The 25619-nt window shown below is 46.8% G+C and overlaps 1 protein-coding gene across 1 annotated transcript in view; it reads right to left on the bottom strand.

Annotated features, from left to right (window-relative positions):
• The window catches only part of ATRN (attractin), a 251188-nt gene that overhangs the window by 157728 nt on the left and 67841 nt on the right, over positions 1 to 25619 (bottom strand). The window contains exons 4-7 of the mRNA XM_090035106.1: positions 15910 to 16038; positions 8354 to 8559; positions 6006 to 6174; positions 2191 to 2281 (exon numbers count right to left, since the gene is read on the bottom strand). Of these exons, the coding sequence (XP_089891232.1) occupies positions 2191 to 2281; positions 6006 to 6174; positions 8354 to 8559; positions 15910 to 16038 (595 nt within the window). The remainder of the gene's footprint in view (positions 1 to 2190; positions 2282 to 6005; positions 6175 to 8353; positions 8560 to 15909; positions 16039 to 25619) is intronic.

The raw sequence follows: 25619 nt of genomic DNA, 5'->3' as shown, positions 1-25619 counted from the left end.
CTTTCTGCCAGAGTGCTCATGCCCCTTGCACAAAGAAAAGAGGCACAGCTTACAAATAACCCTGGTTCTTTGAGATACGTTTTCCATATATATTCCATACTTGGGGTGCACAGAACTAGTTGGTTGCAAGGGATATCCAGGTCCATCTAGTCCAATCCCCTGCAAGACTGTAGGATGTGTTATTCCCATGTCCTCACCTCACCCAACTCTTAACCAGCCTTTCCTTGAAAGCGTCCAAGGAAGGAGATCCCACGACTTGACTGGGAAGCTCGTTCCTTTGTCCTGCTGTTCTGACTGTAACAGTACCAAGGACCCTGCGAGCCTGAGATCAGAATTTGTTGATCCGACACATCCAATGGACAATGTCTGCACGTAAGAAGCCTTGCGTGCTTTCTTCCCAAGGGCACAAGAGGCAGAGCAGGCTAACCTTCAGTTTCTTCACCAACACTGAATATACACGTTACAGGAGGACTCTGGTAACTGGGATGGAGGACAGGCTGTGGAGTTCATAGGGATGATACCTCAAGAATTCACAGGTACTGTACAGTTACTGTTTTTCTTCAAGCGCTTGTCACGTATACTCCACTCCTGGCAATTCACAAGCAATATCACACAGAGCTGGCCAACTGCAGCCCTCCAGTCCCCTCCTGGCCTCCATTTCCCCTACTGTTCAAGCTGCAGCTGCTGCTAGAGTCTCCGGGGTTGGGAAGCACAAATGAGGAACTGGGAGCAGGGTGAGGCTATGGCCACGTGGGCATGTGGTACCGTGGGGGGCAGAGGTACCCATGTGTGTGGCCTGGCAGGCCCATGGCTGGCCCTGGTGCAGCCCAAGCTAGACCTCCCAGACTTAATATATTAGAAGCAAGTGCTCAGTTAAGCATCTGTTTGAATAAGGAACAAAACATGGCTCTTATGAAACAAGCATCTGACACTGATGTTGCTACCAAGGAGCACGGTTTTGTGCCCTGACCCTGAAGTACCTGCTCTACACATTTTTGCAAGGGGAACACTTCTTAAAGACACCAGACTCAGCGGCTGCGTCCAGACGAGCGCGGTTCTGCGGTATGTGGCACCACAGACCCATCTGCGGCACCATGCACTGCACATTCATGAGTTTCCCACGCTGTTGCCCTGCAGGTCAGGGCAGGAGGAGGTGGTGGGAGGGGTGAACTCGTGATCTCCTGGGATTAAAATAACCCCCCAGTGCTGCAAGGTTTAAAAAAAAAAAAAGGGGGGGGAGGGGACAGCACAAGTGGCTGCAACACGTGCCACCCAAAATTGGAGCCTAGCCTGCCTGAGCCATACTCCAGCTACCGCCCAGTCTTCCAGTTTCAGGAGCATTGCGGATGCAGCTTCCCCAGCCTCCAGGTAAGGCTTCTGGGGCCAGCACAGTCGCCGGCCCCAGCCTCCCCTACCGCACCCGGGGTAACCTGCCACACACGAGAGCGCACAGGGCATGGGCATTTCCTGGGGACATGTAACGGCAACACAAGGTGTGCTGTTCCCGGGAAACCAAATTCCCCCCTCATCTGGAAGTGGCCAGGTAGTTCAAGCCCCGACCTGATCCAGGGCATTAAGCTTGCCAACTAGTTACATAGACCAATGAAACCTGAAAGCCACTTTATCAAGGCCCATCTAATTGATCCAGCCCTTGGCTCTTGACTGCAGAAGCAATTAGCAGCAAGGAGAAACCATAACGGACTTTGTTTTATCCAAGTGTCCTGCCTATGTCTGAAGAATGGGGGACGGGGGAAGAAGAGAGCTCAACTGCCCTTCTCAGGAGCCAGGGTTAGGGGGAAAAAAAAAAATCTAGTGTAGAGCTTGATTTGGACACGTAAGCTGAACAGGTGTTAAGAAACTTTCAGTCATCCATGTAGCCAACCTGCCTATCACAAAAACATGCCTGAGTTTTTAACCATTGCAAGTCTTCCCATCAGACCTCTGGCCTATTTACTACTACACTAAAATGCAACGATAGCTCACAGCGGTGGGTGGAAAAAGAGGATGACCCCTGAGAGGAGTGAGCTAGCAGTCTCAGGCAACAGCACGCAGTGGGATGCTAATCTACAGCTTATTGGAAGACATACAGAAGCACTGGAAGCGGCAATACTTTCTCTAAAGCTGGGTATACACAGGATGAGGGGGAAAATATGTAACAAAGTTCTAATTAACGCTAATAAATGCATCTACCTCATGCAATGCCAACGAATGACCATATCTGATCTCCACAGCATTCACAGCATTGCTCAGAGAAAGCCACTCCTCAGTAACAAGGTTGTACCTGTAAAATGAGAATTTGAAAATTACTATATATGCAACCCAACAGAGCTATTACCCATTCTTTCCAAGATGGAAAGATCCTAATAAAAAAAGTAGATACAGTATGTAAGGATCTTAAAAGTCCTGGGAGACTGTGTTATACACATGGGTGTACAGAGTCCTTCCCCCTACAAATTATGAATAAAACAGCCAGACCTACAATCTAGTTTTGATAAATTCATTGCTTTATCGTACCTTGTATTGAACATACTTCTTTACAAAAAACCAATGAGTTAATACACTGACAGTGGATCTATGACAAAATACATACTTCCTGAGGTTTTACCCCATGGGGCAGAAAAATGTTAGACAACAACAGCTCGTGGCAAATCAGAGTTTTAAAAAGGAAACTGTTATCATTTATAGCACAAGTGCACTTCTTAATTATGCTTTCATCACTCAGCCATAAAAATTCTCTCTAGACCCAAGCTGGCACAGAAGATAAAATGAAAGCAACCTCTCCCCTCCCCCAAAAACAGGCAGGGATTTCAGCTATGGGAACTCAACAAGCTTGCCCTGGTGTTAAATGAAATCAACTTCAGGAGGGGCTTTAATGAAGCCTAATGGCTTTTATTTATATACAAGTAACAGATGAGACAGAAAAAAGTTAACCAGCAACTATAAGCTGCAGTTGCTCTGCAAGTATGTGAATTTTCAATGTCCCTGAAAATTAGAAATCGGTAGTAATGGAGCAAATACTGCCCTGTGTTCAGAATGCGTGACTGACTGAGGTTAATGGAAGCTGCTTCTGTGTATCCTAAGGCAGAATTTAGCTGTTTGCCTATATAACTGTTAGTCTGTAACGTTACCCCCTTTGAAAAGATAGTTTGAAAGCTTTCTATAGTGAGTATTAGGGTGTTTTGTATAACTGTGTAAGCACAGAGCAATCTTACATTGCTTTGAAGGGTGTGTACATCTCATCATCCTTGTTTTCTGCATGAGGAAATGAGGGTGTCAAATACAAGCGATTTCAAGGCCTACAGAGAGTGAACGGCAGCGTCATGAACAGGATGGTGCTGAGATTAGGTTCTTCAGAATCTAATCTGGTGGCCCATCCGCTGATTCACATGCCTTCTTTTTTTAAATGCATCTCAAGCAACCATTCAGGTGTCAGTACAACTGCATTAAAGCAGCCGTAAGCTCAAGTCACACAGTTTAAAAATGAGAAACAGCCATATAAGAAAATGAGTTCTCTCAGACAGCTTCTGAGAGGATGCCAAATAATTTATGTTGAAGCAGGGAGGGCAGAACTCATTCAGCTTACACAGGAATATGTGAAGAGCAAGACAATGGGATCAGGGAACGTGGGCCACAATGCTTACAAGAAGTTTACCGAATGTCAGGAACCCCTCACAAAAGGTTTTCCAAAATAAGCACCCTTCTCCACTCCCACAAAACTTCAGTGAGCTAAGGAGAATAGCTGGGGAAGCACTGAGGTCCCGGAGGGGAGGGGAGCCGGGTGTCCACGAAGAGTGGTCGCTCCTTAAGGAGACGATCCTCCAAGCCCAAAGGGAGGTAATCCCAACACGGATCAAAGGGGGCAGGAGGGCACACAAGCCCCCGCGGCTCACCAAAAGCATCCGGGAATGTCTCCTACCTAAAAGGGAGGCGCACACCCAATGGCGGGGAGGGGCCATGACCAGGGATGACTACACTGCGGTTGCTCGGGGATGCAGGGGGGTCAGGAAGGCCAAGGCGGAGATGGGACTGGGACTAGTTTCCCGGATCAAGGACAACAAGAAGTCCTTTTTTAAATACATAGGGGGCAAAAAGAAGGTACCGGATAACGTGGGGCCCCTGCAGGACACGTTAGGATATCTGGTCGTCACACCAGATGACAAAGCTAACTCATTTAATGACTTCTTTGCCTCCATTTTCCTGAGCAGGGACCAGATCAGCCGTCCAACAGGACCCCCTCAGGCCCCCGGGGAGGCGCACCCAGGCCCAGGGTCAGTGAGGATCTAGTCAGGGAACGTCTGGCGGGACTGGATGTATTTAAATCAGCCAGTCCAGACAATCTCCACCCCCGAGTGCTGAGGGAATTGGCTGAGGTCATTGCGGGACCCTTGGCACGGCCGTACGAGCACTCGTGGTGCTCTGGTGTGGGGCCAGAGGACTGGAAGAGGGCCAACGTGGTTCCCATCTTCAAAAAGGGGAGGAAGGAGGACCCAGGAATCTATAGGCCAGTTAGTCGTACCTCCATCCTGGGTAACCTTTCTGAGAGAGTTATCCTGGCGCATGTCCATGAGGGGCCAGCAGGGGAGATTACGCTTAGGGGCAACCAACACGGGTTCATGAGCGGCAGGTCCTGTCAGACCAACCTGGCGGCCTTCTACGACTGGGTCACCACATCCTTAGATGCAGGGGGAGCAGTGGACATCGTCTTCCTGCACTTCCGGAAGGCCTTCGACACTGTCTCTCCCCCCGTTCTCATTAAGACACTGGGGGCTGTGGTGTCGCCCCCACACAGTCAGACGTGTCGCCAACTGGCGGGAGGCCCGCACCCGGAGAGCGGTGGTGGACGGGTCACGTTAGACCTGGAGGGACGTGGGCAGCGGGGTCCCCCAGGGCTCGGTCCTCGGGCCCACACCGTTCAACATCTTCATCAGTGACTCGGATAAGGAGGTAAAAAGCACCCTCTTCAAATTTGCTGATGACACCAAGATGTGGGGGGATGTGGGCACAGCAGAAGGGAGGAATAGGCTGCAATCAGACCTAGACAGGTGACAGGTGTGGGGGGAAAAGAACAAGATGGGATCCAACACTAACAAGTGCAAGGTGCTACACCTGGGGAGGAAGAACGTGCACCATATCTACAGGCTGGGGGACTCCCTTCTCGTCAGGGCAGAGGCAGAAAAGGATCTTGGTGGCATCATTGATGCCAAGATGAACAAGGGCCAGCAGTGTGGGGACGCGGTCAGGAAGGCCAACCGCACCTTGTCACGCATGCACACATGCATCTCGAGCAGGTCCAGGGAGGTGATCCTCCCCCTCTGTGCGGCACTGGTCAGGCCGCAGCTGGAGGACTGCATCCAGGTCTGGGCGCCGCACTGCAGGAGGGACGTGGACAGCATGGAGAGGGTCCAGAGGAGGCCACTCGCATGATCGGGGGCAGCAGGGCAGGCCCTACGAGGAGAGGCGATGGGACTTGAACCTGTTCAGCCTCCACAAGAGAGGGCTGAGGGGGATCTAGTGGCTGTTTACAGACTGGTCAGGGGGGACCAGCAGGCACTGGGGGAGTCCCTGTTCCCCCGAGCACCGCCAGGAGTGACCAGGAATAACGGTCACAAGCTGGTAGAGGGGAGATTCAGACTAGACATCAGGAGGCGTGACTTCACAGTCAGGGCGGCTAGGGTCTGGAGCCAACTTCCAAGAGAAGTGGTGCTGGCTCCTACCCTGGGGGTCTTTAAGACAAGGCTAGACAATCACCTTGCTGGGGTCGTTTGACCCCAGTACTCTTTCCTGCCATGGCAGGGGGTCGGACTTAATGATCTGCTCAGGTCCCTTCCGACCCTACTAACTATGAAACTATGAAAACATGCACTTGCAAGCTCATGTTTTAAGTGCTTGGTTTGGTTGTAGGGACAGTTTTGTAGAATGATCTTTCCTAAAAATAATTCCTGAAATCTACAGATATCTTATAATCAGCAAAAAGATGACAGAAGTTGAGAGGTGTTTATACTCACGCTGAAACCATCTGAGATTCAGAATGATTGAACACATAGCCTCCCACAATCCACATTATATTGTTATGGATTACAGTTTTGTGGGATGCTCTAGGAAGCTTTGGATTAGAGTATTCCTCACGGGTCCAAAATGACTGATTAGCTGGTACAGGAACTGCACAGCCAGGACCTGTTTGTGAGAAAAAAAAAATCTTAATAAAACCGTTGTTAGGAATCATTATGCAAGTGACAACTAACATTACATTGGATCAATTTTCTCAGATCTCATGTGTCAGAAACAGAATAAAGGAAACAGTATTTCTGATGCCAGGGATTCAGTAAATACCAATCTTTCCTTGATGTCAGTATTCAACTAGTGATCTACTAAAGTGTTAGGAGACAACGGAAGTTGCTTATGCAATGGGCCATGCCTCAAGCCTTAATGTTTAATGTCATTAAATATGCCAAAAGACATTTCTCACAAGTAGATTTGTTATCCCCGGTACCCTTCCATTATTTATGAAAAAAATGTACATGCTAAAGTATCACAGCGCAAGACCAGCTCCAAGGTTTTCCATCACTGTGGGTTGGGAAGGTCCAGGTGAGGGAGATTCCTTGCCCTCCATCGAAGCTGACCTCATGAAGGAACACCTTGACAGGCTGGATACCTCTGAGTCAGCTGGCCCTAATGGTTTATACCCCAGGGTACTCAAGGAGCTGGCAAGCATCATAGCTCTGCCCCTGGCACAGATCTTTAATAACTCCTGGCACTCTGGTATAGTGCCTGAAGACTGGAAGAAAGCCAGTGTGGTGCCCATCTTCAAGAAAGGGAGGAAAGTAGATCTGGCAGACTACAGGCCCATCAACCTGGCCTCTATCCTGGGGAAGGTCTTGGAAAAAGATCAAAGAGGCCATCCTCAACAGACTAGCTGACAGCAATATCCTGAGGGATACCCAGCATGGGTCTGTTGTGGGTAGGTCTTGCCTGACCAATGTAATTTCCCTTTATGACCAGGTGACCTATCACCTGGACAAGGGGGAAGAGATTGATGTCATATATCTTGACTTTAAAAAAAGCCTTCAATCTGGTATCCCATGATCACCTCCTGGCAAAACTGCCTAACTGCAGCCTTGACCTCACCACGATCCGCTGGTTAGGGAATTGGCTCCGTGGTCAGACACAGAGGGTGGTGGTTGACGGGAGCCAATCGTCGTAGTGTGCGGTCACCAGTGGGGTCCCTCTACGCTCTGTCCTAGGGCCTACGCCGTTTAACATCTTCATCAGTGATGTGGACGTTGGCGTCAGAAGCGGGCTGGCCAAGTTTGCCGAACTCTGGGGTAAAGCAACCACACCTGAGGACAGGAGGGTGATCCAGGCAAATCTTGACAGGCTCATGAAATGGGCGGACAAGAACCTCATGGTGTTCAACACTGCAAAATGCGAGGTTCTCCACCTTGGGAGGAAAAACCTGCAGCACCCTTATAGGCTCGGCAGTGCTACGTTGGTTAGCACTACAGAAGAAAGAGACTTGGGGGTCATCATTGACCACAAGATGAACATGAGCCTGCAATGCGATGCTGCGGCTAGTAAAGCGACCAAAATGCTGGCGTGCATCCATAGATGCTTCTCGAGCAAATCCCGGGACGTCATTCTCCCCTTGTACTCGGCCTTGGTGGGGCCGCAGCTGGAGTACTGCGTCCAGTTTTGTACCCCGCAATTCAAAAAGGATGCGGAGAAGCTTGAGAGAGTCCAGAGAAGAGCCACGCGCATGATCAGAGGTCAGGAAAACAGACCTTACGATGACAGGCTGAGAGACATGGGACTCTTTAGCTTGGAAAAGTGCAGGCTCAGGGGCAATCTGGTGGCCACCTATAAAGTTTATCAGGGGTGCTCATCAGGATCTGGGGGAATGTCTGTTCACTAGAGCGCCCCAAGGGATGACAAGATCAAACAGTCACAAACTCCGCCATGACCGATTCAGCCCGGACATAAGGCAGAACTTCTTTACTGTCCGAGCTCCCGAGGTTTGGAACAGGCTGCCACCAGAGACTGTTCAAGCACACACTTTGAACCCCTTCAAGGCACATTCGGATGCTTATCTTGCTGGGATCCTATGATCCCTGCTGACTTCCTGCCCCTGGGACTCGATCCTCTAGGGTCCCTTCCAGCCCAAATGTATATGAAATCTATGAAATCAAGAAAAGTCTATCTGGGAATACAGAAGAAGGAAAACATCTGTAACAGGCAAATGTCTGCCATGTAATGCAATTTTCAGCTTACTAGCAGGTGCTTCCATTTAACCACAGAACTCAAATGGAGAAAGGCATCCCTGTAACAAAAGCTTCTCCATCTTTATCAGGACACTTACCTTGCCAGCCTGAATAACATGAACACGTTCTGGTCCCATTCAAGTTGCAGTGACCTCTCTCAGGATATCCGCATTCTTCCAGGCAGTAGGGAATATCACAAGCCTCTCCTTTCCAATGCTCTGAACACTCACATTCAACAGCATTGCTGCCGTTGCTGAGCCTGCACTCTCCTCGGCCAGAACAGTCGTTGGGGCACGCATTGAAACTGCAAACACGGGGGGAAGAATCACAGTCAGCGATTTGACTAACTACCAGATACTGCCTTTTATTGGACAACAGTAAGGGAGCTGGGAAACAAAATTAATACAGCAGCTTAACTGACTGTTCACCATGTTATGAAACTCTGTTAAGAGCCTAGGATCTAAAGTTATGGATCCATTCATGTTTGTTATTCTAAGTAACATCTGTTAAGCAATTGCCTTTCCTACAGCGCTTCTAACTGATCTGCACCTTCATTCCCAACCTACATGATGGGGGGTGGGGGGAGGACTGCATGCGTGCGTGTGCACACGTGTTGGGGGGGGCGCTGATTCTTTAGGAGTATTACTGCACAATACTTGAACATTTTGCTTGTTCACAATTTACAAATCTGACTTGCTTAACTAGTTACATCTACAGCAATGTTTTTAAAAACCAAATGTATTTTGGTTATTAAAATCAGGATGGATAACAATCAATGATTTTTTAATTAAAAATTGGATTTTTTATTTAAATAATTTGATTGAATTGTATGTTTTGATTTTTTAAGAAGCTTTTTTTTAAAACAAAGAATAAACCTATATAAAGACAGTTTTATAAGATATTTTAAAGCTCAGAGAGATCATCACGGAATAGAGATTGTAACTTCTAATTATATACTATATGAGACAATATATTCATGTAATGTTTTTTAGAAAAGTTTTATAACTAGGTCACAACAGGCCATGGACTATATTAGAGGCCCAATCTGATGAGGTTCCCAGAGGCTCCTCTACAGACTAGTAAAGATTAAAGAAAACCACTCTACCCAATTGGACTCGGTGCTCAGTCTAGACCAGGGGTGGGCAATTATTTTGGGCAGAAGGCTGCTTAACTGAGTTTTGGCAAGCCATCAAGGGCCGAATGATCGGCAGCCAGGGACAGATAAATACTGATTTTCTAAATTTTTTTAGGGGCCCCGTGGGCCAGACAACGGTTTGGCAGGCCGCATCTGGCCTGCGGACCACTTTTTGCCCACCCCTGGTCTAGAAGGTCCCATTACACATCTCTGTGTTGCTTAGTTTCAGTTCTCAAGCTGTGGATTTGTGTCTCCAGAGATAACGTCCTTGTTACCAGTGGATATTGCGGGGCTCACTGAAACATGGTGGGACCCAATGCACGACTGGGCGGTAAACATCAAGAGGTATAGGCTGTAGAGGAGGGATAGGACAGGGAGGAAAGGTGGGGATGTGGTGCTCTGTGTCAAGCAGAAATGCACATCCTCAACCAAGAGCACTGGAGGGACAGACTGAAGTGCTCTGGGTCCAAATACAAGGGGGTTGGGTGGAAAGGGATTCAATGGTGGGGGTCTGCTACAGACCACCCAACCAGGGAGAAGATCTGAACTGGGAATTCTCATGTCAGCTCACGGAGGCAGTCAAGTCAAGGGACGTGGTCATCATGGGTGACCTAAACTACCCGGACATCTGCCAGGAAGAGCAGTCAGCCAGGTCTGACCGCTCACGTAGGTTCTAGGCCAAGATACACGACCTCCATCTAACCCAGGAGGTGCACAGAGACGCCTTGTTGGACCTGGTGCTGGCCGCAGGCAACAACCTGGTGAGGGGGCTGCGGGTGCTCAACCACCTGGGCAACAGTGATCATTGCCTGCTGGGATTCACCATCCAGCGCAAGGTGGCAAAGGCCAGCAGCAAGGCAGCAGCCCTGGACTTCAGGAGGGCAGATTTCAATGAGGTAAGGAAACTAATAGGGGAGCGACTGAAGTCCCGGACAGTAGGGGAATTGGGTGTCCAAGGAGAGTGGTCGCTCCTTAAGGAGACGATCCTCCAAGCCCAAAGGGAGGTAATCCCAACACGGATCAAAGGGGGCAAGAGGGCACAAAAGCCCCCATGGCTCACCAAAAGCATCCAGGAACGTCTCAAAGCTAAGAAGGAGGCGTACATCCAATGGAAGGGAGGGGTCATCGCCAAGGAGGACTATACCTCCATTTCCTGAGATTGTAGGGGGGCTGTTAGGAAGGCTAAGGCGGAGATGGAATTGGGACTAGCAACCCAGATCAAAGATAACAAGAAGTCCTTTTTTAAATACATAGTGGGTAAGAAGAAGGTACCGTGTAATGTGGGGCCTCTGCAGGATACACTAGGAAATGTGGTGATCACACCAGATGACAAAGCTAACCTCCTTAAGAATTTCTTTGCCTCCATTGTTTTGAGCAGGGACCAAGGCCTGATGGACCCAGGGAAGGCACTGCCAGGCCCAGGATCAGGGAGGACCTAGTCAAGGAACTTCTGGTGGGTCTAGACATGCTCAAAATCAGCAGGTCCTGACAAATCTCCACCCCAGAGTACTGAGGGAATTAGCAGAGGTCATTGCAGGACCTCTGGCACGGCTTAACGAGCACTCGAGGTGCTGTGGTGATATGCAGGAGGACTGGAAAAGGGCCAATGTGGTTCCCATTTTCAAAAACGGGAGGAAGGAAGATCCAGGAAACTATAGTCCTGTTAGTCTTACCTTGGTCCTAGGGAAGCTCTTTGAGAAAATTATCCAGGGGCACATCCGTGAGGAACCTGCAGGGGGGATCATACTTAGGGGCAACCAACACAGGCTCATTCGAGGCAGGTCCTGTCAGAACAACCTGGTGGCCTTCTACGACCAGGTCACCAAATCCTTGGATGCAGGTGTTGTGGTGGATGTAGTATTTCTGGACTTTTGGAAGGCCTTCGACACCGTCTCTTACCTTGTTCTCATTAAAAAACTAGGGGATTGTGGTGTCGACACCTGCACAATCAGATAGGTCACCAACTAGCTGGAGGGCTGCACCCAGAGAGTGGTGCTAGATAGGTCTTATTCGACCTGGAGGGATGTGGGCAGTGGGGTCCCCCAGGGCTCGGTCCTCAGGCCGGCACTGTTCAACATCTTCATCAGTGACTTGGACAGGGGTGTAAAAAGCACCCTGTTCAAATTTGCTGACGACACTAAGATATGAGGGGATGTGGGCACGCTAGAAGGGAGGAATAGGCTGCAATCAGACCTAGACAGGTTACAGGGGTGGGCGGATGGGAACAGGATGGGATTCAACACTGACACGTGCAAGGTGCTGCACCTGGGGAGGAAGAACCAGCACCATACCTACAGGCTGGGGGACTCCCTTCTCATCAGTACAGAGGCAGAAAAGGATTTCTGAGTCATTATTGATGCCAAAATGAACATGGGCAGGCAGTGTGAGGAGGCAATCAGGAAGGCCAACCGCACCTTGCCATCCATCCACAGATGCATCTCGAGCAGGTCCAGGGAGGTGATCCTCCCCCACTACGCGACACTGGCCAGGCCACAGCTAGAGTACTGTGTCCAGCTCTGGGCACCGCACTGCAGGAGGGATGGGGACAACACTGAGAGGGTCCAGAGGAGGCCACTCACATGATCGGGGGGCAGCAGGGCAGGCCCTACGAGGCGCCAGGACCTGAACCTGTTCAGCCTCCACACGAGAAGGCTGAGGGGGAATCTGGTGGCCATCTACAAACTGGCCAAGGGGGACCAGCAGGCATTGAGGAAGTCCCTGTTCCCCCCGAGCACTACCAGGAGTAACAAGGAATAACGGTCACAAGCTGGCAGGGGGGAGATTCAGACTAGACATCAGGAGGCTCTACTTCACTGTCAGGGCAGCTAGGATCTGGAACCAACTTCCAAGAGAAGTGGTGCTGGCTCCTACCCTGGGGGTCTTCAAAAGGAGGCCAGGCAATCACCTCGCCAGGGTCGTTTGACCCCAGCATCCTTTCCTGCCCTCGGCAGGGGGTCAGACTTGATGATCCGCTCAGGTCCCTTCCGACCCTACTAACTATGAAACAGCAGTACAATATATGGAGATGAGTGATAACAGACCTGATTACTAGGGCTGCGCGAAACGGCTATGTTTTGTTTCCATTTTGGATTCGGCTGTTTTGGAGGGACAGTGATTTGTTTCAATGTTTCAGATCACCGTTCCATTTAGATTCAGCTGAAGCATTTTCAGAGGTTCAACACTGTTTTGGCACTGATTCAGATTGGCTGGGGACAGCCAGGCACAGCTGGGTGGTTGCAGGTTCTCCTGCAGCTCCTCCAGCTGTGCCTGCCTCTCCCTGGCTAGGGGGAGCTGTGGGAGAAGCCCCAGGGCTGCCGTGCCCAGCCCCATCCCCTGCCCAGCCCTTTAACAGGAGGGCTGCAAGGCTGTGCCAGACTCTTCCCGGGGGGCACAGGCCCCCAGTTCTGCACGTGGGATGACAGCAGGTTGCTGTCGCTCCTCCAGAGCACTGGGATTGAAAAGGACCTCGGACAGATCACTGTCACTGGCCAGCTACAGATGTCAATATCAAAGCAGTCCTTCCCCCTTGCCACTTCCGAGTTTGTTTCCCGGCAAGCCCACCTTCGAAATATTTTGAAACGTTTCGAATGATTTCATTTCATTTTGGAAATGTTTTGGAGCCTTCCGTTTGGTTTCAGATTCGGTGTTTCGAGCACTGAAACCCCTCCAAAACAAAACGGCTGCCGAAATTTCACACAGCTCTACTGATTACCTACCCATCAGCCCTCTTGTCTGTCTGCAAGTTTGTGTGCGCAGAGTCAAGCCCTCACCTCTCTCCAAATGTGCAAAGTTTCAAGAACTTAAATGAATAAAGGATATCAAACACAAACGCACTTTTTGTAGAAAACACGGATTAAATCGAGGTAGCTCCCTGACCAATGATTTAAAACATGACTTAAATCAATTTGATTTAAATCAAATTCCCCCCTGGTTAAAATGAAAATGAGTTCCTCTAAACCTCCACCACAGTTAAAAATTTCGTCTGCTACCGCAAACGCTTTGTGGCATCTGTATGATTTATGCACAAGAACTAGCCACAAACTCACTTTCCAAATGAACACCTTATCAAATGCAAACTAAAATCCCAGCCACGTGCCTCTCTGAATCACGGTGTACACGGCACTGAATTGGAATGAACAGTGGCAGAAATGGTCCTATGGCACAAAGCCACCTCTCTGTCATACATTCAAATTCAGAAGCCTCACTCTTTATCAAATCATGGATACTTGACATTGTGCTCAGCTATTTGAATCACCATATAATACCGCTGTTGTCCTACCAGAGATGAAAACAAAAGCACCAAGACTGAATCAAATCAAAGAGGTTCACTCTTCATTACAGTCCTATCAGAGCAAACATGGGCTCCACTTTGAATTCAGCCTCCAGTAGCAATGCCCAGAGCTCTCTACAATCCAAGCTAGTTTGGGAAAATAAAAAGATCCAGGTATCCAGGCTGTATTGGTCTAGAGGCAAAAGGAATCAAAACTCGTGGCAGAGGTGATATCTTTTATTAGACCGACTAGATATGTGCAAAAAAAAGAAATACACACTCCATAACACCTGTGAATTTGGCACCCAATTCCAAAAATTAATGTATATATGACTGCACTTACCTCCTTGCAGAGGGGCTGGGCAGTGGGGACTCTTTCAGGCAAGGACAAGCCTAAGCCTGTGCTTATCTACTTATCTCCTCACACCTTGGGGCACCCTTCAAAGGATCTAGCAAGACCTCAGGACACCCCGGCACCCTGGTTGAGAATCGCAGTGCTAAGGACAAGGTAGGGGAGAGACCATCATCCAAAACTCAGAGTTGCAGAAAACTCCAAACAAACTTCAGTGCTGACCTCTTGAAATGGAAGAGCGTGTCGGCTTAGAGGAAACTGAAAATTACAATGTAATACACCAACTTCCTGGCTATTTTCTTTGAAGGACAGGTATGCGAGTCCCAAATTCGTCATGGCACTGTTGAAGTGCAATACTGGCAGCTGCCAGGAGATGGTGTCATGGCTTCTGGTAAGAGAGCAACCGACATTTTCAAAACTAGATGTTTGAGAGTCAGGCTGCTAAATAAATTCGGGCTTGATTTTTGACGATGCCAGAGCCACTCGAGTCAATGGGAGCTGCAGGATTCTCAAGACCCCCTCAGGTGTCAGGCCACATGGTTAGGTGCCCAAATACAAATTAGGAAGTGAGTTTTAGACACTTAACACAAAAAATCATAGCCAAGGGAGGAAGTGTCTGGCAGCAAAAAAAAATGTGCGAGGAAATCCAGCAAAAATCATGAGTGGATGAAGAGAGATAGACTGGTGCCAGCTACAACTTTTTGAATTAGTAGCATTTCCTTTGGAATTATATTTTTCTCTTTTCAAAGAAGCCCAGCCTAATGTAGGCAGACTGCACAGAAGCCAACTAGGCAGCAAAAGGCATTTAACATGTGTATCCACTTACAAGATTACACAGGAGAGAGTCTTTTCCCATGGATTACACAAACAGTTACTCACAACTGAATTTCTTCAGTAAACCAATGTTAAAGGTCACCAAGAATTAAAAATTCCTGCCTCTAAAGGAGGAAATAAGCTTTTAAAATCTCTATCTTATCTGCAATAAAATTCTGAGACGCCTATGTTTACAAAGGCAAGAAATTCAATTAACTGCAAAGCCAATGCACACCTGCGCTGCTCGGTATATCTTGAGGTCTTTTACTCAAGACTTTAAAAGTAACATTCTGCAAATAGTTTACTCGTTAGGGAAGAGTCTCCAGCTGTTTTCTTTTTCAAAACATCCAGCATCGCGTATAAAAGACAAAGTAGCAAACGCCTAGACAGAACCAATAGCTAAAACTTGGTTAAAGTTATGCACAAAAGGTGAAGTGCTTCTAATCTAGAGGAACAGCTGGGCTTGGTAATCTACTATCAAACTGAAAATTAGAAGGCCTGAAAAAATAAAACAGCTGTGAAATAAGGAACATTTCAGGGGCATCGCTATGATATGCTTAGTCCTCATAATGGAAAGAAAAAGCTTGTTCTTATGTAGTAGTGTGGGAAGGAGAAAAGGCAAGAGCATATATACTTATCCTATTAGACATGTATGGGATCAATTTTGGTTGACTGGTTATGATCAAACAAATTTAACATTTGTTCAGAAAAGTCACTGTATACTCATGCTGCATTTACCCAGGCTTACAATGAGCCTCTGAAATTAATGCCAGCCACAGAACAAAGACAAATTACACAAATTGTGAGTGTTAGTTTGTGTCTTGGTCTCCCATTTTATCTAAGTAAGCTATTTTTTAACCTAAAAATACTAAAAAGCTCTTTAAAGAAAAGTTCACATCAGAATATTTGCTCTCTCTAAATTGCAACGCAGAGGTAATGATGTAATAAAATCTAAATCAAATTCCTTATTAAAATGTTACATGTTACAAAGGCTGCTGCATCCACCAAGAAACTGAAGCTGGTCTCTCTCTCCATACGCAGCATTTGAATTTCCTAAAAGGACTCTGGAAGATGCAGTACTTACTTGTATGTGATATTAAAACCTGTCAAATTATAGGCAGCATCACTAAAGAAGTGCAGCAAGACGTAGCCAGAAGTGGCTACAACTTCTGGGACGGTTTCATTGCCATCCTTCTCAGGAACAATAAGACCACTGAAAGAGAAAGACAACGTTTCACATTAATCATGTACAGTTCTGGGCTCATAAATATGGTGCGTTTATTATATACACATTTCAGGTATGTGTAAAACAACTGAAATTGAGGATACAAACAAGATGATCTTGCCCAGGGGTGGGCAAAATATGGCCTGCGGGCTGTACCTGACTCGCCAACTGACCTTACTTGGCCCGCCAGCCTCCACTAGGAGCCTGGGGAGGGAAGGCTGCATCTTGCATTGTGCCACTCCACTCTGCCGCAGCTGGGGCTTGGCCAGGCCACGCAGACTCCTCTTCCTCCCGGCCGCTCAGCTTCCTGTTGGTCCTGTAGCTGCCCAGTCCTGACATTGCAGCCGTGGGCACCCAGGCCTGCACAGGACGGGGCATAATGCAGTGCACTTAGTAGCAATCCCACCCACCCAAGTGCTGCAACGTGCTGCTGACACTGTGGTGCAACCAGGGCCCATGCCAGCCACCCCCAACTTCCCTGGTGTGGTGCGGTGCAGCAGCAGGGGCTCGTCGCGGTGTGCAGGTGGGACAGCTACTTGGTGCGCTGCGCTGCTCCCCACCCCGTGCAGGTTTGGCTGCCAGCGGCCAGTGTCAGGACCGTGCAACGTCAATAGAAAGTTGGGCGGGTGGGGGGAACAGATAGTAGAGATCGGGGTGGAGCGCACACGCTGCACGGTTCAGCCCCAGCCACAGCAGAGCAGATCAGCGTGTGGTGCAGCCCTCCCTTGTCAGAAGTGGTCGGTGGGCCAGATAGTTTCAATTGACATCTCCCTGTCCCCCCATGCTAGCCTTCAATAATTCACCAAACTCATTAAGTGACCCTCCAGGCCAAACAACTGCCTACCCCTGATTTTAACCATCATTTAAATATTACTCATTTACATCATTAAATATTTCCTATAACAATATGATCAGATTTAGTGTTTTGTCACAGGAAAAAAACCCTTAAAACAGTGACGCTCAATCTCAGCACAGTGCTCCCCAAGGGTCTAAAAAATCTGGAAGTGGAGGGGTGGTGGCAGCGTTAATTGCTGCAGCCTCCAGAAACATCCTATAGGGAGCCCTACAGGCCACGTGACGTGGCCCCGCATGCCAGATAGCACTGGTGCACAGAGCCACTCCACGGCCAGATCCAGCGCATGGGGCTGGACCAGCACGCAGGATCACACCCACAGACCGACCCCACCTGCTGACTGCACACCATTCATCTGGCCCTCAGGGTAGGAAGGTTGAGCACCACTGCCTTTAAACACTCTGAGGAAGAGAATAATATACACTCTCTCTTCCAAAAACTGCATATTCTCAGAGATGCGTGAATCTACATGAAACAAGGCACTAAGATGACATCCGATTCTTTAGAAATGAGGTAATTCAGTAAACCAGCTAATTTAATATATTGTGAGATCAATACCCAATTTAACCTGGGACTTCATAAAAGCTCTGCTTACATAAAAGCATTATTAATTTTTCCAGCTTTAACTACCTTAATGCAAATTGTTGTGGGGAAAAAACAAAAAGGGAAAATTTGAAACGGCCCACTGAGCAATAAAGAATTTTTTTTTTTGCATGTTCGCACACATACACGCATAAAAACATATATAAGCATGGACTTGGCTCGAGTAAACCAAAATTTGCCTTCAGAGACAATTTTTCTATTTTAAAAAAATATTCCCCGCCCCCCCCACACCCCCGATCATGCTCCCATTTGGCTACATAGAACATGTTTCCAGAAACAGAAGGTTATTTAAACTTTAAAAAAAAAATGCTTGGACCATTAAGTTAAGTTCTCTGAAAAAAGGTATTTATAGGATCATAGGAAACATGTTAAGAGGGATATTGGGAAGTTATGTAGTTTCTACCTGGAGCAAAGGGCTGAACATCCCTGAATGAACCAACCCAGCCCAGTGTCTGTCCAACCTGCTCTTGAAAAGTTCAAGGATGGATAGTCCAGAACCTCTCTGGACAGCCTGTTCCAGTGCTTAACCACCCTCACAGTCAGAAAAGTTCTTCCTCAACTCCAACCTAAATTTTCTCTGACCTCAATTTATGCTATTTTGAGAACTTGACCGCTTAGATCAGCAGTTCTCAATCTTTCTAGACTGAAGAAAGACTGAGAGAGTCTTGAAGCACCCCTGGATAGATTCAGTACACCCATCAAAAAATGCCAGCTCTTAGGGTTCCTACACACATGCACCGGGCTCCAACACGCTGGAAATACAGAGCATCAGACCAGTCGATTAATCGAGGCGGCTGGAGCCTGGAAACTGACATGCCCCAGCAGCCTCGTGTGTCGTGTGCATCTGCACTGGTAAAATGGTGACGGTGCACTTTGAAATAAAACACGTCTGATAAGGTTTACTTCAAAGCACGCTGACACCTTTTTTTTCCAGTGTGGGGATGCACAGCGACACTGATACATGTGACACACAGGCGTTTTTCATTAGCACAGCTCACTAATTAAGGTGCCTGGTGCTGCACCGGAAATGCATCTAAAAATCCCCTTAGTTTCCCCTTTTTTTTTTTTGTTTGGACTACGGAAAAAATTATAGAGCGATTCTTTTGTCGCGAAAAATTCAGAAAAACCACAACAGATAAGAGTGTTTTTGACCCAGCAATTCCTCTTTGAACTTTCTGGGTGCATCTCATGCAGCATGTTTGCACACTTAACAGTGCCAACATTATGTGGCACCCTACAGCATCCTTGAAAGGATCTCAAAGCACCCTGGTCGAGAATCACTGCCCCAGATACCGCCCAATTCAAGTGATCTTTGCTATGTGAAGTGAAGCATTTCTTCTTCTAAGAAGTGTGACAATAAGAAGAAAACCTATTAACACTTCACAACACCTCTGCCAATACTGAAGTAGGCAGTAGCCTACAAAAGTTCATGCCTCTCTGAACAAGTTAGTCCAGTGGTGCCCAAACCTGCTAGCTGAATCTGGTGTGCAGGGCCATGTTACCTAGTCCAGGGGCTCCCCATGGGTCTGACAATTTGACATCAGAGAAGTAGATGTTAACACTGCCACTGCTCCACACTGCCAAATTTCCAGACCTTTGGAGACCCCTGCAAGCTGGATAACATGGCTCCATGGGCTGGATCTTGCCTACAGGGCAGGGATTGAGCACCCCACAGTTAGTCTATAGAAAGTGATAGCCTTCCCTTCCGTCTGGCAAAGACCAACCTAAGACACTTATTTGGTAGGGCAAAATTTTGCCAATCTAAATGCAAATCTTTATTTAATGAAGAGTTGTCTTTAATTTCAAAATTAACCAATAAGACAGGTTTATTTAACAGTGAAACTTTCTTCTCATAGACATGGAACTCTGCCCCTAGGTCTCCCTCCTCTTTGCAGAGAGATTTGATCAGTAGCTGGATCCAATTTAAGTTATAAAGGATTCAATCTCCCCTCAAGACCATGATTGATGGAGAGAATGGTTTTAAGGAGAGGCCATATGCAGCTGTTCTGTATTCAGGTACGCACCCCAGTACAAATCAACTCCGCAGGCTTCTTGTAAAAATAGCCAACAGGCTTGGCTTCTTAACTTGTGACGCCTATGTATCCAACAGCAAGACCGATAAAAAGATAAGGCTGAAAAAGGAACCTAACATAATCCCAACTACGCATACAACCTCAGTGCTCACAACAGTACTTTTTTTTTAATTAACTGTAATATTAAAGAATATTATTTTAGCTTTAATATTAAGCAATTACCTGTTCTAACAGACCAGGGTCACAGCACACCCTTATTTTCCATTTCTGGAAATATTCACTGCAGAAGTTATGTAGCTTTTCCCATGCTTTTTTACATGCATATATTTTGGCCACAATATGGTAATTCTGTTAAACATGACAGCCTCTTTTGTATCACTACCAAGGAGTATAAAAATTACATGTTCACTGCCTGGCATGCCACAAAAGCAGCCTCCTCTCACCCACTGACTAGATGGCAAACATGCTGTTATGTCCACAGACAGTTTCTTACAAGAAAATTTTGCAAAAGCCAGATTAAATGTTTTGCCCCAGATACTTGAGATGTTAGAAAATAGCATAGACTGAACTGCTATTTTCCTTAATTTATTAAGGAATTAGAAAGGTTTGAGTTCTATTTTCAGGGTTGAGACCGAGGGTCTGAAGCTTGAAGTACTATTCATTGATGCAAGTGCAAGGGACCTAATAAATTGGTTTTTTGGGACAGGGCAGGGAGAAAACAGCTCCTTACTGTAACATTCACACTGGAACAGCATGTCTCTTCCTTATGAAAAAAAATATCCAAATGCAGTTCAGGGTGGAGAAAACTGCAGTTCACAGATGGGAGGGGACACTATTTGCTGCTTCTTTTATTCTTCTGCCACGTGCTATTGGTATTGCTTCACAACCAGAACAGTGCTGGAAAGAGCCGAGGACAATAAGGACGGATAGGCAAGAAAAGTGCAGTAATAAGAGAGGAGAAAGGGGTAGAAGAGAAGAGAATGAATAGGAAGAAATAAGGAAAGGTTTAGCAAGAGAGAGGAAGTTATTAAAAGCTTCCTTGTGCCTAAAGAAGGGTGCTCGCGCCCAAAAGCTTCCAAAGAACATTTTTTCCAGCTATTCTGTTGGTCTAATAAAAGAGATACCGGATTTACTCCAAGAACCTCGTCTGCCCAAGATGAAACAAGCATCTTTCATGCTTTGGACAGGCAGCATTTCAAACTGGTTTTGGAAAGGGTCAGACCCAACGACCAAGAGAATGGAGCGCCTCTCTTGGAAAAGGAGAACAAAAGATCTCAGCTTATTTAGCCTAGCTAAAACAAAAGGATACAATTCCTCTCTATAAAAACAGCTTGGGGTAACAACAAGGGAGAAAGAAGCACAATTTAAATTAAAGGCGAGCCCCAAGAACAAGGAGGTAAAACGTTCGCCATGAATGGACATATGCCAGATATAAATGAGGAAGTCTCCAACCACAAAGGACAGATTTTCTGGGTCAGCTTTCCAAAACGTTTCTCACCCCTAATTAAGAAACGGACTAGTTTCAGGGGACAAGACTGAATGGTCCAGAAGCCCCCTTTGGTCCCATGTTCCTCGCTACCATGCCGCACACCTGTGGCACTATATGTGTTGTTATTCCCCACTTCCCATGGCGCTCATAGCTGGTCATTTCTTTCAAACGATTTACCTTCATTTTCTTTGAAGGTTACTGGCGTACAGGACTTTCCATGTGTGCTGGTAATGATTCATGAGCTTCAGGCAAAGGACAAAAGAATCACAGAAAAAACAGGCTGTCCTGATCTCAACAAGTGACCATTTTTCTTACCAAAATCCCCAAGGGAGTTTTATGAACATGCATTTGCAGCCAGATCACCAAATAAGCTGCTGGGGGATGGATGGGACACACAAGTGAGTCAGATAACCTTCTAGTGACTGTGTGTGTTGAAAAGGCTGAAGAGGACAAATTATTCCAGGTAAGTCTTGTAAACTTGAGACAAACTAGAAAAAATAAAGAGCATGAGATGGTATGCCAGGCACTTGCTGTTTAAAATTCCCGAGTTGGAGCTGGACAACATTTTTTTTTAAGAGCACTCGACAGAGAAAGAAAAAACCCGTAGATGACATACAAAGCTCTTCCCTGCAAAAGCTGTAGGATAGCACTATAACTATGGACTCAAATACAAAATAAAAGCCAGCAGTGTTACTAACACACAAACCAAACCCTGAAAGCTTGTAAATGAGGATCCGTCAATGTAGCCACCTTCAAAACGTAGGCCAGTTAAACTGTGAAAGTCGAATCCCGAGTCATCTGCCACAAGGGAAATGCAATGAAAAGCATCTGTACGATATGCGCCTTTGTTCTACGGGCCCGAACTGAAGCTTTAATTTTACTCGTGGCCAACTTATTTTAGAGTTTAGCATCTTCTCTGTCCTTTCTGAGCATCTGCAAGCACTTTGCATGCACCAAGCTGCTACAAAGTTTGGTTAGCTAAGCAAATGTCACTATTCAGCTGAGCTCTCCAATAAAACATACTAAGGGCTGGAGCTCACCACATGTACCTTACTCCGGAGGCGTCAAACTCACATGGCCCCAAGCGAGTGGTGCACGGCCAACCCACAGGCTGGATGAAGGGTGCATGGATGGCCTTGTGGGCCTGAATGAGCCCACAGACCCACCCTGCTCCCTATCCTCCACATACTGGATTCACTGCACACAGCGCTCGCTCCGGCCAGTCCAGAAGCTACGCTGCACATGACACCTGCCCCGGGCACGTCCCAGGCCCTGGGCACAGAGCTAGCCTGTCCTGCACTGCCTGGGACACGCAGGTCAACTCTGAACCTAGGGCAGCACTGGGGACATGATAGTGTAGATCCTGTCTTATTCTATTCACCTTAAAATATCCCTTTTTATAGGTACAGATAATAGTGCAGGGATTTGTAGTCCATGGCACAAATCAAAAGCAAAATCCAGCTCCCCTAGCTCCCTTTTATGTCCTCTAACCTTCTTCCTCTAGACCCTCTCCCTCCTGTACCGATCATTTTAAACCATTCCTTGTTTCTTGTGTGATCTCTGTTCCCTAGTCCCTCTGCTTCATTTGGTATGTAAGCATCACAGCAAACACATCAAAAATGTGTTCTTGAGAAGCGACCTGCCTGCATGTCAAAGATGAGCAGTCTAATAAGCTCCGCTGCTGCCGGCACACAAAAAGTGAGACAGAAAAACAGTAAGAACCAAGGAAGGGGAGAGGAGAAGAGATACAAAAGACAAGCAAGAGAAGCAAAAGGATCACAGTGATAGAAAGGCTATGCGCACATTTGCTCCTCAACAGGCTGTACTGGAGTGTGCATCCAACCTTTCCTGACACTTCACTGTAAAATATCTGGATGACACCAGACAGGCACACAAGCAGGAGAGCCTTCATGTCACCTTAACTTAAACCTGTCTCAGTAATGCCAAACTCAAGAGTTCAAAGATTACATGAGACAACACAAACAATTCAAAAACCGGAAGCTTTGTAAGAAAATTATGCTTGAAATTAAATCTGAGCCTCTGATGTAACGATACAACTTTGGGAGCTGGGTTTTAAAGCAAGAGGCCCACAAGAATCACGACGTTTGTGAAAATCACGAGCAATAACAATACCACCAAGTCAAGTCCTTCTTCGAGCCATTTACCCAAGTCCTAATCATGCACAGATCCCAACAGTAATAAAAAAAGGTAATGGCCCCCATTCCCAAAGAGTCCCTGCAAGTCAACAGGACTCATTTGTGCGCCACGGTTTGGCCACTCGGTTCTGCACTGAATCAGCTCTTTAAATCTCTAGGATGGCGATGATGCTGTATGAAACGAGTTATTCACAGATGCCTTGCATTAACTCCAGACTGCAGAAATGTACCTTCTTCGCACAAATTCTATTGCTAGCAATTAAATATGAGTGAAACGTGGCACCAAAGACTTAAGCTACAGACACAACATACCATATTCTTGTGTCTAATGAGTACACTGCAGTTCAGAGCCCTGGCTTTAAAAGAATCAGAGATCTGCTCTAAATCTCTTCATTTATAAATCTTCAATCCACTTAACTTTGAAGACGTACCTGTATTTTTTCCTAACAGACACCCTTTTTATATGTCCAGTCCAATTATTTTTTAATAAGATCACAAGTGTGGTGAACAGATATAAACACTCATGTAATATATTACATTTCTCTTAGGTATTTGACTTGGTAATGCTTGAAGTATGCTGCAAGTGCATTGTTGTATTTTCTTGCAATCCAGGTTCATGTTAAATGTACACATATCTTAAGTATTAATCTTTCCTCTTTTCTCAGAAGGCTTTTGGACTCTAGAAACTAAATGAAGAGACAGGGTAGGTATCTGTCAGGGACGGATTACCAACAGTAAATGCTGAATCTCTGCAGCAGGCTGGGTTAGATGACTCTGGAGGTAGCTTCCAACCCTATAGCTCTACTAAAAATGAAGACCCTTTGAGTCATTCATGTAACCTCCATTCCCAATTCAGGAATTCCACTGAAATATATTCTGTAGAATACTGGACAAAACCATCTTTTCTACAGCAAATGAGCAAAATCCATCCTTGGAGGAAGAGAATCCACTGGATGCACGCTCCAATACTTTGAAGTAAGATATGTGGCCTTTTTTAAAGCACTATTTTATCCTTGTCCAGCTCCATCAAAATATTGAATTTGGAGTGATTTATGTATAGGCATTCTGGTAGGGTTTTGTACTGCCAGCCATAAGTAAAATATGTAAACATTAGTCAAGAGACCTATTTCTGGCAAGAATGTCATATCAAAAGCAGACAAATAAACCAGAGATTGGTGCTTCAGTTAGTCCACAAGCAGAATAAAGACCATGGTATCTGCTACCCTTATTAGGTGTTATGGAGGATAACTGAGTCCCCAAGTCATATCTTCTAGGCCATATGTCAAGTCTTCTGTGTAGAATGAGCGGAAGAGGCAAGGTCAAGCTTCTGGACTCAGGCAGACTCCCAGGCAAACTGAGACTAGACATTTTGATGCATCGGTGGGCAATTGTGACTGCATATGCAACCAGATTTGTTAAGTAACATAGCTGAGAACAAAAGTAAAAGCATGACAGCAAGTTCTAGTCAAGTACGCTGCACTAAGCAGTTTAACTGAACCTCTCTACTCAAGACAGAAGGTAATAAAGCTGTAAAACAGAAGAGGGAAACATGTCACCAAATGGTTACCCCTAAGGCTTCCTGAAATACAGTTGTGCCATTGATTTTATAGATGTTAGGGCTGGAAGGGACCTCTTGAGAGCATCAGGCCCAGCCCCCTTGCCCAAAGGACAGGAAAGTCAGCTGGGATTAGATGGCCCCAGCGTGGTGAGCATCCAGGCGTTTCTTGAACGTATCCAGAGTAGATGCTTGCACCACTCCTGGGGGGAGTCTATTCCAGACTCAGGAGACTAGGACAGTATAGAAGTTTTTTTTCCCTTATGTCCAGTCTAGAAGTCTTCCAGCAGTTTGTGGCCATTAGATCTTGCGTTCCCTTGGGGTGCCCTAGTAAACAGATGTTCTCCCAGTTCCTGATGCACCCCCCTTATGTACTTACAGGCAGTCACCAAGTTCCCCATGAGCTTTTTCTTCTCCAGGCTGAAGAGTCCCATGGCTCTCAGCCTCTCCTCTTAAGGCCTGTTCTCCTGCCCTCTGATCATGTGTGTGGCTCTCCTCTGCACTCTCTCAAGCTTCCCCACATCCTTTCTAAAGTGTGGAGCCCAGAACTGGATGCAGTACTCCAGCTGCAGCCTCACCAAGGCCGAATAAAGCAGGAGGATGACTTCTTGGGTCTTGCTTGAGATGCATCCGTAGATGCAAGCCAGGGCTTTGTTTGCTTTGCTGGCAGCAGCATCATGTTGGTGGCTTATGTTCAGCCTGTGATCAACCATGACCCTGAAGTCTCTTTCGGTTGTGGCAGTAGTGAGTGTAGCACTGCCGAGCCTGTAAGTATGATGTGGGTTCTTTCTCCCAAGGTGGAGCGACCTTGCATTTCTACATGTTGAACATCATCAGGTTTTGATCCGCCCACCTTATGAGCCTGTCCAGGTCGGCCTGA

The sequence above is a fragment of the Crocodylus siamensis genome, chromosome 2, assembly GCF_052110815.1.
Source record: "Crocodylus siamensis isolate JL-2025a chromosome 2, ASM5211081v1, whole genome shotgun sequence".
Classification (NCBI taxonomy): domain Eukaryota; kingdom Metazoa; phylum Chordata; order Crocodylia; family Crocodylidae; genus Crocodylus; species Crocodylus siamensis.
Note: the sequence above shows the minus strand (reverse complement) of the source record. Positions and strands in the feature narration are given on the sequence as shown.